At 40.3% G+C, this 15,704-nt stretch overlaps 1 protein-coding gene across 1 annotated transcript in view; it reads left to right on the top strand.

The window, feature by feature from the left end:
• Positions 1-15,704, top strand: part of UST (uronyl 2-sulfotransferase) — a 312,517-nt gene that overhangs the window by 178,752 nt on the left and 118,061 nt on the right. The window contains exon 3 of the mRNA XM_051836817.2: positions 3,642-3,797. Within this exon, the coding sequence (XP_051692777.1) occupies positions 3,642-3,797 (156 nt within the window). The remainder of the gene's footprint in view (positions 1-3,641; positions 3,798-15,704) is intronic.

Here is a 15,704-nt window from a genome sequence, read left to right as displayed (position 1 = left end):
ATTGGTGGTAAACAGTGTATTAGATCTTTGAGAACAGCCAAGAACCAATCAGTATCTGTTGAGGCTTTTTATGTCCAATGCACATTCTAGGCATGACAAAGATACATAATTGAAGATAAAGCACACACACACACACACACACACCCTATACAAAAATTATATATCACAATGGCACATGGCTGGTTGTACAATAAATGGTATAGATATTGTGTTTTACTCCAATGGTGATTAGCTTTCAAGATCCAAATTTGTGAAATGCTACTCTGTATATAAAAGATTGCTGGAAAATAAGTTAACCTATAATTACAAAGGCAAAAATCCAAAAGGCATACCATAGGTAAGTTTTAGATATATGTTTTTATACTGTATTATACTCTTTAGCTTTGGGCCTTTTTATAATCTTCTGTTACTGGTATGTGATAAATGAAAGAATCCTTTAGTTATCATTTGTCAGTTGTTGCTCAATGCTGAGCATTCAAAATGGAAATTATATCTTGATTGGAATATAAATGTTTAATCATAGATGCTTTTCATAATGGCTTCTTAGTCTATCAAAATAATTATCACTGAGTGATTAGGGAAGAAATAAAAGGGATCTGTATTGGAAAGGAAGAAATAAAACTATCTTTATTTCCAGATGACATGACCTTGTATATAAAAAGTCTTAAAGAATCCACACACAAAAATCTGTTAGAGCTGGGGCAGCATAGTGGCTCAGTGGGTTAAGCCACCACCTTCAACACTGGCATCCCATATGAGCAGTTGTTTGAGTCCCAGCTGCTCCACTTCTGATGCAATTGCTGCTAATGCCCTGGGAGAGCAACGGAAGATGGCCCAGGTGCTTGGATCCCTGTCACCCACATAGGAGACAGGGATGGAATTCCACCCATGCTCCTGGCTTTGGCCTAGAAGAGTCCCCACCGTTGCAGCCATTTGGGAAGTGAACCAATGGATGGAAGATCTCTCTCTCTCTCTCTCTCTCTCTCTCTCTCTATTTCTCTGTAACTAGGCCTTTCAAATACATAAATAATTTTTTTAAAAAAACTGTTATGGTTCAACAAGATTGCAGAACATATGATCAATATACAAAAATCAGTTGCATTTCTATAAATAATTAATCAAAAAATAAAATTAAGAATACAGTTCCATCTATGATAACATCAAAAAGAATACAGTCAAGGCTGGTGCTGTGGCATACTAGGCTAAGCCTTCGCCTGCAGCACCAGTATCCCATATGGGCGACGGTTCATGTCCTGGCTGCTCCTATCCTGATCCGGCTCTTGGCTATGGCCTGGGAAAGCAGTGAAAGATGGCCCAAGTCCTTGGGTCCCTGAACCCATGTGGGAGACCCAGAGAAAGCTCCTGGCTCCTGGCTTCAGATCAGCCCAGCTCTGGCCATAACAGCCATTTGGGGAGTGAACCAGTGAATAGAAGACCTTTCTCTCTGTCTCTCCCTCTCTCCGTCTCTCTCTCTCTATCTTTCAAATAAATAAATAATTTTTTTTAAAAAGAACACATTAAACAAAAGGAGTGCAAAGTGTATAAAGACTTATGCATTGAAAAGTACAAAACATCAGTAAAACAAAGGAGAATTATGTAAGTACAAAGATATCCCATGTTCATGGATTAGAGACCTTAATATTGTTAAAATGATAGTCCCCAAATTGATCTATGCATTGAATGCAATCCCTATCAAAATATCAACTATCTTTTTTTTAGAAATTGACAACCTGATACAAGAATTCCTATGAAAATGCAAGGGAATCAGAATAGCCAAAATACCCTTGAATAATCAGGGAGATCAAAGTTGGAAGGATTCGCCTTTCTGATTTCAAAACTTACAACAAAACTATAATAACCAAAGACTTTGTAGTATTAATATAAGGATAACCAGAGACATCATTGGAATAGAATTGAGAGTACAGAAGTAAGTTAAGACTTCCAATGAGTGTGCCAAACAGTTAAATGTGGAAAGAATAGTCACTGTAACAGATAGTGCTGGGACAGTTGGGTATCCTTATGCAAAAGAATGAAGTTAAACCATTATCTCACACCCCACTTGAAACTGACTCAAAATAGTTCAAAGACCTACGGGTGAGAACTAAAACTGTTAAAACTCTTCATATAAAACATAGATTTTATTATTTATTATTTTATAATTAGGCAATGGTTTCTTAAATATGACAACAAAGGCACAAGCAACCAGAGAAAAATTAGGTAAATAGAACTATATCAAAATAGAAAACTTCTGTGCTTCTAAGGACATAAGAAAACAAAAAGACAACACAGAGAATTGGAGAAAAACATTTGAATATTACTTACTTGAAAATCCAGAATACATATGTATACAGCTCATAAAATTCAATAATAAAAAGACCTAATTTAAAAATGAGCAAAGGACTTATATAGACATATGCTTAAAGTAAATACCCAAATGGTCAAAACACACATAAAAGTTACTCAACAACATTAGTCATTAGGGAAATGCAAATCATAGCCATGATGAGATACCATTTCATAATATCAGGATGGCTATAATAAAAAACAAAAAAGAGGCAATAGCAAGTGTTGGCAAGGATGTGGAGAAATTGGAGCTCTGAATCATTGCTGGTGGGAATGTAGAATGGTGCAGCTGTATTGAAAACAATTTGGCAGCTCTTCAAAAAATTAAATATTGGATTACTATTCAATCCAGCAATTCTACTCCTGAATATATACATAAGATAATTAAAAACACATGTCTCTGCAAAATTTTGTACACAAACATTCATGGCAACATTATTCATAATAGCCAAAAAGTAGAAATAATCTACATATATGTTCACTGATGAATGTATAGATAAAACAGAATGCATCCATAGAATGCAATATTTGTCAGCCATATAAAGTAATGTAGTATTGATTCATATTTACAACATGGATGAACCTAGGAAACATTATACTAAAAGAAGCTAGACACAGAATGTCACATGTTTTGTGATTCAGTTTATATAATTATCTGGAATTGGATAGGCTGAAACGTGAGGCAGACAGCGGATCAGTGGTCTTCAGGGACTAGAGGTTGGGAGTAAAGGAGAAGATGGAAAGTGATTGCTAACAGTTTTGGGTTCCATTTGGTGGTGATGAGAGTGTTCTGGAGTTAGTGGTGATGATTGCAGAATTTTGTAACATACTAAGACCCCCTGAATTGTACTTGTAGAAACGGTGACAGTAGCTGGTGGTTACCCTAGCAGTTAAATACGTGCATCTCATATCAGAGTGTGATACCAAGCTGGATTTGACATCCTGCTCCAGCTCCTAACTCCAGCTTCCTGGATCACTCTACAAATTAAGTTTTATAAGACATAATTTATGAAAAAGTTTTCTTTAAAGCACATACTTATCTATTTTGTGATTTGCAAGAATCAAAAGAAGCTTTGTAATTAGACAGCATGACATTTCCCAATCGTAAGTGTCAGCAGATGGGGATTCTCCCTCAAGGGAAGCTGTGAGGAGAAACACTAGCTCATTGCTTCTGCTGTCTCTTTAACGTGATGCGGGTCCTTTTCATCTGGATGTGTTGACCATTTGTTCTTGTGGATTGAGGGAAGAATCCTGAGAACTTGAACGCATGTGTTTCACGCTTCTTCTGCTTCTCCCAGGTGCTGCCATTCCCGAGCCAGGTGGTGTACAACAGAGTAGGCAAATGTGGGAGCCGCACTGTGGTCCTGCTTCTGCGAATCTTGTCAGAGAAGCATGGGTTCAACCTCGTTACGTCAGACATCCACAACAAAACCAGGCTCACTAAAAATGAACAGGTAAGTTCACTTTTCCAATCTTTAATTGCATTTCGCTTCAGTGCATCTGTGTAATCTGTGGGTGTCTTCCAGGACATCCTGCAAACTCCTGTGAATGAGTATCAGAGTGACATTGATGCTGTATTTTTGCCAGAGGATGGAAGGGAGTTTGAGTTAACGCTCATGGGAGCTCTATAAACCAGGAAGTTTTCCAGAAAGCATACTTTTATTAGGAACAATGAAGTCAGTTGTACACTTTGCCATCATCTCATCAGCTAAAATTAACAACACGTCAATCTCAGTTATGCCACTGAACTGGAACACTGATGTTCAAAGAAAAGTTTCTTCTAATATTTCTTTGTATTGTTGCACCTGTGCGTTAAATCTTCAGTTATAGTAAAAGGAAATCCTCTTTGGATGAGGAAACTGGTTGATGGGGGACCTGCTTCCTGCTATGATAACTCAGAGGAACTTGGAGTTCGGAAGCAGCATGTAGAGTATTCATGGTTCCCAAAGAATTAGTCTGTTTCACGGGGACAGTTGTACCCTAGTACAGCTGAGTCATGCAAGTGGACATGCTGGTGGCAGGGTAGGAGCTCAGTCCCTCCAGGAGCTATGTAGAGATGGGGCAGCAGTCTCCATGGAGGGGTGTTGCTGATGTCGAAGAGCTGGGTTTAGTGTCCTCAGGGTCAAGTTCATCAGGCTGGTCTCAAAAAGTCACTTCTGTCCCCTTGGACACTTAGGGTGAGCAGCAACCAATGACTGCCACCCAACGAATGAGACATGAGTGTGGCAAAGAAGGCTCACGGTTTGTTCTCGGATTGAGATCATAATTATGAGAGTTTCCAGCCACAACCATTTCTTTCAGATAAAATCCTCACCTTGGAGGTATTCAGAACCTCACACACAGAGGGAACTCAGTCCTAACTTACTTATCCCACATTTCTCTTTTTATCTTGAGATAAAGTAAAACTGTTTAAAGAGAACAACGCAACAGCTGGCATTGTGGTGCAGTTGGTTAAGCCGCCATTTGCAATGCCAGGATCCCTGAAGTTAGATCCAGGGAGCCACATTTCGAGTCCCAGCTGCTTTGCTTCTGATCCAGCTCCCTGCTAACACGCCTGGGAAGGCAGGAGAAGATGGCCCAAGTCTTTGAGTTCCTGCCACCCACCTGGAGTTCCTGGCTCCTGGCTCCTGGCTTTAGCCTAGCCCAGCCACAGTGGTCATTTGAGAAGTGAATCAATGAATGGGAGGTTTCTTTTTCTCTCTCCCTAGCCACTGTCACTCTGCCTTTCAAATAAATAAATGCTTAAAAAAATTGGACAATGACACAGCCAACAATGTTTGTTGTAAACAGTTAGTATGTTATAAAGATACATTATAAAGATCCAAATACTCATTCCCTTGGAAATTCCTCTGAAAAGTTTATTTGTCTGTTTGAGAAAGAGTGGGCTGTCACCTGCCCCCATCTGTTAATCCACTCCCCTGATGCCTGCAGAGCCAGACTGAAGTGAAGCCAGGAGCCAGGAACTAAATTCAGGTCTCCCACGTGGGTGTCAGGAACCCAATTACTTGAGCCATCACCTGTGGCCTTGCCTTCCAAGGTTTGCATTTGCAAGATGCTGGAGCTGGGGGAGGAGCCACATGGCAAACCCAGCACCCTGAAGTAGAATGCTGGCATCCTAACTTCCAGGCCAAGCGACAGCCCCAGGAAAAAACATCTTGAAGTTACCTGTTGAAAGTTCTGTAGTGAGGTTCCCATAAGGGAAAAACAAACAAACAAACAAACAAATTATATCTGGTAAGATGTAAGATATTCCATTTTATTCATAATTCTTAGAGGCTGATTCTGTTTGATTTCCTTCCTTGGTTGAAAAGCTAGTATTATTAGGCGCTTATGCCCTTTTAACTACCTGAAAGAAAGTATAAATAAAGTCTATTTTACTACCACTCTGGCCTCAGAATCAGCCGTTAAGGCATTTGGATGTGGCTGAAGAGCCCATGAGAGTATTTTAGGCATGGAAAGCCAAGACACTCTGGCAAAAAAAAAAAAAAAAAAAAAAAAAAAAAAAACAACTAAATGAAAGATCTCTGTGAGTGAGATCCCAGGGAAAGAACAGGGCCATCAAAGAAGGAGGAGGTACCTTTCTCTGAAAGGAGGAGAGAACTTCCACTTTGACTATGACCCTGTCTGATTAAGATCGAAGTCGGCAAACTCAAAAGGCTTCCATAGCCTTGGCAACTCATGACTAGAGCCTAGGGAGATTACTGATGCCATAAACAAGAGTGTCAAATTGTTAAGTCAACAACAGGAGTCACTGTGTACTTACTTCTCATGTGGGATCTGTCCTTAATGTGTTGTCCAAGGTGAAGTAATGCTATAACTAGTACTGAAACAGTATTTTACACTTTGTGTTTCTGTGTGGGTGCAAACTGATGAAATCTTTACTTAATATATACTAAATCGATCTTCTGTATAGAAAGATAATTGAAAATGACTCTTGATATGAATGGAAAGGGAGAGGGAGCGGGAGATGGGAGGGGTGCGAGTGGGAGGGAAATTAAGGGGGGGTCCATTGTAATCCATAAACTGTACTTTGGAAATTTATATTTACTAAATAAAAAAAATTTTTTAAAAGTCTATTTTACTATGGTTCTTAAATCTGGCTTTCCTTTAAGTCTACATTTTAGGGGCTAGTTCTTAGATTACACTTCAGTATGCCTATGTAATGCCTTAGTATGCTACCAAGCTCAGTTTCTGAGATGCCTTATAAACCACATTTGCTAAGGGGGCAGGCACCATGGCTCACTGCGCTGCACTGGCATCCCATGTAGGTGCAAGGTTCTAGTCCCTGTTGCTCCTCTTCCAGTCCAGCTCTCTGCTGTGGCTCGGGAAGGCAGTGGAGGATGGCCCAGGTCCTTGGGCCCCTGTACCCGTGTGGGAGACCAGGAGGAAGCACCTGGCTCCTGGCTTCAGATCGGTGCTGTGCTGGCCATGGTGGCCATTTGGGGAGTGAACCATCGGAGTGAAGACCTTTCTCTCTCTCTCTCTCTCTCTCTCTCTCTCACTGTCTAACTCTACCTGTCAAAAAAAAAAAAAAACACATTTACTAGATTTGAGTTTTCACTGGTGATGAGGGTGCAAGCAGTGCACACTGCACAAGACAAATGCCCAAAGGATTAGACATTGGCATGTTCAGGCGTGTCCTAGAAGAGAGGGAACAGAAAATACAACATTTATATGTGCCGAGGAATCCGACCCCATCAACATACTTTGATTTCTGTAGGAGCAAACATGAGGAAGTGAAATGCAATTCTCCTCGTTCACTAATGGTATCTGTACACTGTTAGATCCAGAAAGGGTTAAAGGAAAAGTCATCCTCCTCCACTAAAATATAGGTTAGTGCTCGTCTCCTCGGAATGGTCGGCCTGCCGGGAAGCCAGAGAGCAGACGAGACGATGCTTTGAGGTTCTTCCCAGCCTTGTGTTTCTGTGATCCATGTGTACAGCTTCTAGCGGGATCTGTACTCCGTAGCTCTGATTCCTGTGGTCAGTGTGACCTCGAAAATGTTCGTTACTTAGTTACAGCAGACCCCTAGCAAATTATAAGGCAAATTGTAAAATCCTACCGAAAAAAAAGTAAGGATAAGGTAGAAAAAAGAAATACCCGATTTTGATGTGAAAATCAACCTAGTGACTCTGACTGTGTCGTCTCTGCAGGCAGCTCGGTAGCCCTGGGATGCAGAGAGTCCAGTGGGAAAGGACAGGGCAAGACACCCAGCTTGAAGTGGTTCAGCAGTGTTTAGAGAAATTCTTTCCCTCATTCTCTGTATTCCTTTTACTAAAATTTCAAAGTGCCTGAAACCAGCAGAGGAAAAAATGATCTTTAAGAAACAATTTGTGGTTTGAATAGCTTGTCTTCTTGGTAATTCATTAGAGGAGTAAGAGCGAAGTGATTTAGGAGACTAGTTAAAATTGTGTAGTCAGTGGCTTCCACCTTAAACAGTAGACTGATGAACATTTGTTCCCATGGAGACGTTGTTTTCTAGACCTAATAACAATTCTGTTTCAGATGCAGGATGAGTTAAACAGGCTCTCGAGGGCTGGCCTCAGAGTCTATCCACTGTGTAGAGCATTTCTTTTATGAAAAATGTGTTCCAAGTTCCAAACTACTGACTCACAAATGAACTTTGGAATGCTATCCATTTATACGACCAGAACTTCCTATAGCATTTCATTCATACACAAAGGTGCTTCCCTGGTCCAGAGTCAAATTCACACACACCCTTCTCCCTAGAGGGTAGCTGTCATCACACACACACACACACACACACACACACATACACACACACACACACAGTCTCACATGCACTCAGCAGTGAATTTTAAAAATCTATTTAATGGAACAAGACACTGAAAGGATTATTAAAAAAGGAAAAGGAGCATGAAGACACCAAATGTTAGCGTGCCTAGAAAAATCCCATTACATCTGCTCTTATGGAAATGGAAACACCTTTGATGTTTTTATTTGCAAGACCTCCTGCTCCACAGAAGAGTGTGGAACTGCTGCTGGCCAAATGTTGGCCCATTGCACAACGAATCATGCAAACCCTTGATGACATCACTTCGTTTATGCTCTGAAGCCAGATTGCAGTTCCTTGGCTGGCTCAGCCATCTCTTGGAAAATGGAGATTGTATACAGCTTGTAAGATAAAGCACTTTTTTCCAGAATACACGGACTGTGACTGCCAGAAAGACGTAACATCTTGGCTGATGGTGTGGCTGTATCTTTCAAAACTCTGTTCAAAGTGCAGCAGAGGTCAAAGTGCCTTTCACAAACATATCAGAAACATAGAATGTTCAACTATTTCTTTCTTGTCAGAAGAGAGCAAAAGTTATTGGCATATGAGCTTAAAAGATTGAGGAAGCAAGTAATTGTACTATTTGCATTTATATTGAAGCTGCCGCAGATTATAAATTAGAAATCACACCTTCTGCTTGTGATTGTTTTACTTTGTAATTTTATTTAACTCTTTGAGACCCGAACATCTAGCAGCATGTATGTCCGATTCCCTATTTTATGGATGACACTGTTAAGACAGCAAGATTAAATAAATAAGAAAAATTACACACCATCTGTGTGTAATTGATCCTAGGCCCTACAGAATCCAGAAGACATCCTCTCAATGCAGTGCTTGTCCTGGCATGGGGTCCAGCAAATCACTTTCTTGTTTGTTTTTCTTAAATGAAGCACCACAGGAGATTCTACCTCACAGCCAGTGTTAAGAAGCCCTGTCAAACCCATCAGGTCAGCATTTCCCTAATGATGCTCCTGCAAATCCTAGTCCCCAGGACAATAACAGCAAGAGGATACCATGGCTCAATAAATTGGGGAAATGCTGCTTGCTTTGCCCACCTCTCCCTCCATGTAATTATTGGCATTTTAACGACTCTGCAAATTGAAAGCAAAATTAAAGAATCTGTTTAACTGGGTTTCCGCAGGCTGCCTTGGCCAGGAGACCCCTTTTGAGCGTCTGTGCCTCTTCCTTGGTGTCCTGCAGAATTCCAGGTCACAGTTTGGGAAAATCTGGCCTCGCCTGACTGCCTTCCATCAGTCCTACCAACACAGGCTGCTGTTTCACTATAAACTTCACATCTGCTCTGTGGGCAGCAGCCATTCAAATCACCTGAGCCTTGGGAGGCATTCAGAGGGCCCAAGAGCCCTAGCTAGGTTGCCTTAGTCACTTGGTCAAAAGCAAGCCAGTGCAGTAGTCTATAACTATTAATTTTCCCTTCCCATTGCTCTGGCCCACTGCAAGCTCTGAACTGTGACACAAAGGAATGAGATTCAAAAACAAAAACAACCTCACCTGTAGAAACCATGTCCCTTCTGGAATACGTCTCGAAGCCGCAAGGATCCTTCCAAGGCTTCCCAGTGGCCTGGTCACCTGGTCTCTGTTTCAGCAGCAGTTTCACTCACTCATCTTTGAAACCCATTTCTCCAAGTATTGTCAGCCCATTTTGTAGGGAGAAATAAATTTTTCGGGAAACTGAATCAAATGTAAGGTAAATCAAGAGGAATATGAACGAATGAGCCTTAAAAGTGAATTGGGGTCAAATCCTGGAGAGGTGTGAGTGCCAGGCTTAAGAGCTGGAACTTTATTTATAGACACTGGAGGAGCCATTTACAAAATGTTCCTTGGGTGGGCATTGGGCTCTTAAGTCAGTGCTTGGGGCACACAAATCCTCTGTCAGAGTCCCTCTGATGTGGTCTCAGCTCCAGTCCCAACCCAGCTTCCTCCTAATGAAATCTGGGAAGTTATCAGATGATGGCTCAAGTACTTAGGTCACTGTCACCCATGTCGGAGCCTGGATTGTGCTTCTAGCATCTATCCTCTGCCTGGCCCAGTCTGGGCTGTTGCAGGTATTTGGGAAATGAACCAGCAGCAGATGGAACATCATATTTCTCTCTCTCACTCTCTCTCTCTCTCTCTCTCTCTCTCCCTTTCAAATAAATAAGCATAACATTTATTGAAAGCCAGCCCTTAGCCATGATTGCATCGTCACAGTGCATCACTCAGGGTCCCACTACAGAAGACAGAAATCAGGGGCATTCCAAGATGGCGGAGTAGGGAGGGAGCTTGCTGCTCTAGCCCAGAAGATAGTTTAAAAAAAAGTGGAGATAGTGTAGTCTCAGAGAAGAGTTAGGGAAGAAACGGCAGAGGAAACTCTACTGAAATTAGAAGTACACAGTGGATCTACGTGGAGGACGTGGGCACCCATGGCTTGGAACTCCAACAGCTGAAAACCTACATAGGTGAGGCCAGATGGCAACAGCCTGAGCCATTGGTGCAAAAACAGCAGGAAGAGCCTAGAGGGAACCAGGCTTGGAGCCCCATGGGGGAAAGTGTACCAGCCAAACTAGAGGGGGAAAAAAAGATGGGACAGACACATTTCTCTCTCTCTGATCACTTTACAATGGCATACTATAACAAACCGATAGAGCAGGCGCCATTTTGGACATACGTAGCAGCTGTGCCAGCTTGTGTCTGCACCCAGCAACCAGCTGAACAGACTCCTGACTCTGGTAGGGAGAACTAACAGGGAGCTAGGAGCTTGTGACTGTGTGAAGCTTCTGAACTGGGAATGTGAGAAAAACTGAGGGTGTGTGGGAGGACTCACAGTGTGGCTGGGACTTTGAGCAGTCTCAGTGGAAGATGCCATAAACTCAGGGGTTCCTGGTTACCTGGTGAGAGACATTGCTGGGGAATCGAAACTTACACTGAGGACTGCACAGATCCTTTGTGTGGTCCTTGGGACGGAGTGGATGAATATTATACCCACTGAGGCTAGTGCTCAGGCTCTGGTCTCCATTTAGGAGAGAACAGCTGAGCAGAATATACCTCCCTTCTGATGAGAGAGAGAGAGAGAGATTTGCCATGCCAAACCTGAGTGTGTCACCTTAAGCACATCCTTAACCCTGGAGAACTGAACAGAGCTCCCTGGCTATACCTACTACAAGCCTCTAGAGATTCACTGAAAACATACATTCCACTTATCTACAGTCATAGAACAATGATAAAGCCACCACAGCAAAAAAGAAGAAGAAACTAACAGCTATCTCCACAAATGCTGAACAACAAATGTACCAATCCAAGAAACAAGAATAAGGAAGACAATATGATATCCCCAAAAGAACATGACACTTAATACTAGATTGTGAAGACAAGGAAATAGAAGAAATGCAAGAAATGGAACTCAAAAAATTGATCATAGAATACATAGAAGTAATCAAAAGCAAATGCACGAACTACTGAAATCCATGCAGGACATGAAAGAAAATTTCTTCCATGAAATTGAGATCTTAAGAATAAAAATGAAATGAAGAATTCAGTGGAACAAATAAAAAATTCAGTGGAGAGCCTTAAAAACAGAATCAGTGAAGCAGAAGAAAGAATATCAGACTTAGAAGACAAAGCACAGGAAAGTATACACTCAAACCAAAGACAAGAAGAGGAAATTAGAAAACTAAAAAATACTGCTGGGAATCTACTGGATATTATAAAAAAACATTAATTATGGATTTTAGGAGTTCCTGACAGCACAGAGAAAGGATTAGAAGGCCTTATTAGTGAAATAATAGCAGAAAACTTCCCAGGTTTGGAAAAAGAAAGTGGCATCCAAGTACAGAAAGCATACAGAACTCCCAATAGACATGACCAGAAAAGATCCTCACCACAACACATTTTAATCAAACTCATCACAGTAAAACATAAAGAGAAGATTCTAAAATGTGCAAGAGAGAAATGCCAGATTAATTTCAGAGGATCTCAAATTAGAATCACAGCAGACTTCTCATCAGAAAACCTACAGGCTAGGAGAGAATGGTGAGATATAGTCCAAGTCTTAAGAGAAAAAAACTGTCATCTCAGAATATTATACCGTGCAAAGCTCTCATTTGTGAATGATAGTGAAATAAAGACCTTCCATAACAAACAGAAATTGTAAGAATTTGTCACCACCCATCCAGCCCTACAAAAAATGCTTAATGTGCTACACAGAAACACAGAAACATGGTCATCAATATGAAAGAAGGTAAAGGAATAAAATCTCTCAGTGAAAGATCAAAGGAAGTTCAAAGTATAAATTAAGACTAGTTTTGGAAAAAATGGCAAGACAAGATCATTGCTTATCAATAGTCACATTGAATATAAATGGCCTCAGCTCCCCAGTTAAAAAGACACAGACTGGCTGAATGGATTAAAAACAAAATGCATCTATTTACTGCCTGTAAGAAACATATCACACCAACAAAGACACACACAGACTGAAAGTGAAAGGACAGAAAAGATATTCCATGCCAACAGATACCAAATAAGAGCTGGTGTAGCCATCTTTTTTTTTTTTTTTCTGACAGGCAGAGTGGACAGTGAGAGAGAGAGACAGACAGAAAGGTCTTCCTTTGCCGTTGGTTCACCCTCCAGTGGCCGCCGCGGCCAGCGCACCGCGCTGATCCGATGGCAGGAGCCAGGTACTTATCCTGGTCTCCCGTGGGGTGCAGGACCCAAGCACTTGGGCCATCCTCCACTTTACTCCCTGGCCACAGCAGAGAGCTGGCCTGGAAGAGGGGCAACCGGGACAGAATCCGGCGCCCCGACCAGGACTAGAACCCAGTGTGCCAGCGCCACTAGGCGGAGGATTAGCCTAGTGAGCCATGGCGCTGGCCATGGTGTAGCCATCTTAATATCAGACGAAATAGACTTTAACACAAAAACTGTAAAAAGAGACAAATAAGGGCATTATAATGAATAAGGGATTTACTCAACAGGAAGATGTATATAATTAGGTGCATAAAAGTATATGCACCTAATTACAGGGCACCTGGATATTTAAAAGAAATGTTAAGGGAGTTAAAGGTGACTTAGACTCCAATACAATATTGGAGGACTTCAATACTCCAATTTCAGGAATGGACAGATCAACCAGACAGAAAATCAACAAGGAAACAGCAGATTTAGTTGACACTCTAGACCAAATGAACCTAACAGATAGCTAGAGAACATTTCATCCTGCAGTTGCAGAACAGACATTCTTCTCAGCAGTAAATGTAACTTTCTCTAGGATTGACCACATACTAAGCCATAAAGCAAGTCTCAGCAAATTCAAAAAATTGAAATCATACCATGCATCTTCTTAGACCACGATGGAATGAAGCTGGAAATCAGCAACTCAGGAATCTCTAGAGCATATGCAAACACATGGAAGGTGAATAACATGCTCCTGAATTAACAGTGGGTCATAGAAGAAATCAAAGGAGAAATCAAAATCTTCTTGGAAACAAATGAAAAGACAACATATCAAATCTTATGGAATACTTCAAATTCAGCATTAAGAAGAAATTTTATAGCAATAGGTGACCATATCAAGAAGTTGGAAAGGCACCAAATAAATGAGCTATCAATGCATCTCAAGGTTTTAGAAAACGAACAGCAAACCAAACCCAAAACTAATAGTAGAAAAGAAATAATTAAAATTAGAGAAGAAATCAAAAAAATTGAATAAAAAATTACAAAAGATCAGCAAAAAAAGAGCTGTTTTTTTTTGAAAAAATAAACAAAATTGACACACCATTGTTATTGTCCCAACTAACCAAACCCAAATCAATAAAATTAGAGATAAAAAAGGAAATGTAACAACAGACACCACATAAATAAAAAGAATCATCAAAAATTACTACTTAGAGTTGTATGCCAGCAAACAGGGAAATCTATCAGAAATGGATAGATTCCTGGACACATACAACCTATCTAAATTGAGCCATAAAGACATAGAAAACCTAAACAGACCCATAACCAAGACAGAAATTGAATCAGTAATAAAGCTCCTCCCAACAAAGAAAAGCCCAGGACCGGTTGGATTCACTGTTGAATTCTACCAGACATTTAAAGAACTAACTCAAATTATTCTCAAGTTATTCAAAACAGTTGAAAGAGAGGGAATCATACCAAATTCTTTCTATGAAGGCAGCATCAACTTAATTCCTAAACCTGAAAAAGATAAAACAGAGACAGAATTAAAGACCAATCTCCCTAATGAACATAGACATAAAAATCCTCAACAAAATTCTAGCCAATCAAATCCAACAACACATCAGAAAGATCATCTACCCAGACCAAATGGGATCTATCCCTGGTATGCAGATATGGTTCAACATTTACAAATCAAACAATGTGATACACCACATTAACAAACTGCAGAAGAAAATCCATATAATTATCTCAATAGATGCTGAGAAAGCATTTGATAAAATACAATACCCTTTCATGATGAAAACTCTAAGCAAATTGAGTATAGAAGGACATTCCTCAACACAATCAAGGCAATTTATGACAGACCCACAGCCAGCATCATATTGAATATGAAAAAGTTGGAAGCATTCCCACTGAGATCTGGTATGAGACAGTGATGCCCATTCTCACCATTTCTATTCAATATAATACTGGAAGTTTTAGCCAGAGCCATTAGGCAAGAAAAAGAAGTGAAAGGGATAAAAATTGGGAAGGAAGAAGTCAAACTATCCCTATTTGCAGATGACATGATTCCTATATATAGGGGGTCCAAAGAACTCTACTAAAAGGCTATTGGAACTCATAGAAGAGCTAGGTAAAGTAGCAGGATATAAAATCAATACACAAAAATCAACACCCTTTGTATACACAGACAATGCCATGGATGAAAAAGAACCTCTAAGATCAATCCCATTCACATTAGCTACAAAAAAAAAATCAAATACCTTGGAATAAATTTAGCCAAGGATGTCAAAGATCTCAAAGATGAGAATTACAAAACATTAAAGAAATAGAAGAAGATACAAAAAATTGGAAAAATCTTCCATGTTCATGGATTGGAAGAATCAATACCATCAAAATGTCCATTCTTCCAAAAGTAATTTATAGATTCAATGTGTTACCAATCAAAATTCCAAAAACATTCTTCTCAGATCTGGAAAAAATGATGCTGAAATTCATATGCAGGCACAGGAGACCTCGAATAGCTGAAGCAATATTATACAACATAAACAAAGCGGGAGGCATCACAATACCAAATTTCAAGACATATTACTGGGTAGTTATAATCAAAATAGCCTGGTACTGGTACAAAAACAGGTGGATAGACCAATGGAACAGAATAGAAACACCAGAAATGAATCCAAACATCTTCAGCCAACTTATATTTGATCAAGGAGCTAAAACTAATTCCTGGAGCAAGGACAGTCTATTCAACAAATGGTGCTGAGAAAATTGGATTTTCACATGTAGAAGTATGAAGCAAGACACCTACCTTACACAAAAATCTACTCAACATGGATTAAAGATCTAAACCTATGACCCAGCACTATCAAATTATTAGAGAACATAGGAGAAACCC

Source organism: Oryctolagus cuniculus, chromosome 5 (genome assembly GCF_964237555.1).
Source record: "Oryctolagus cuniculus chromosome 5, mOryCun1.1, whole genome shotgun sequence".
NCBI lineage: Eukaryota > Metazoa > Chordata > Mammalia > Lagomorpha > Leporidae > Oryctolagus > Oryctolagus cuniculus.
Note: the sequence above shows the minus strand (reverse complement) of the source record. Positions and strands in the feature narration are given on the sequence as shown.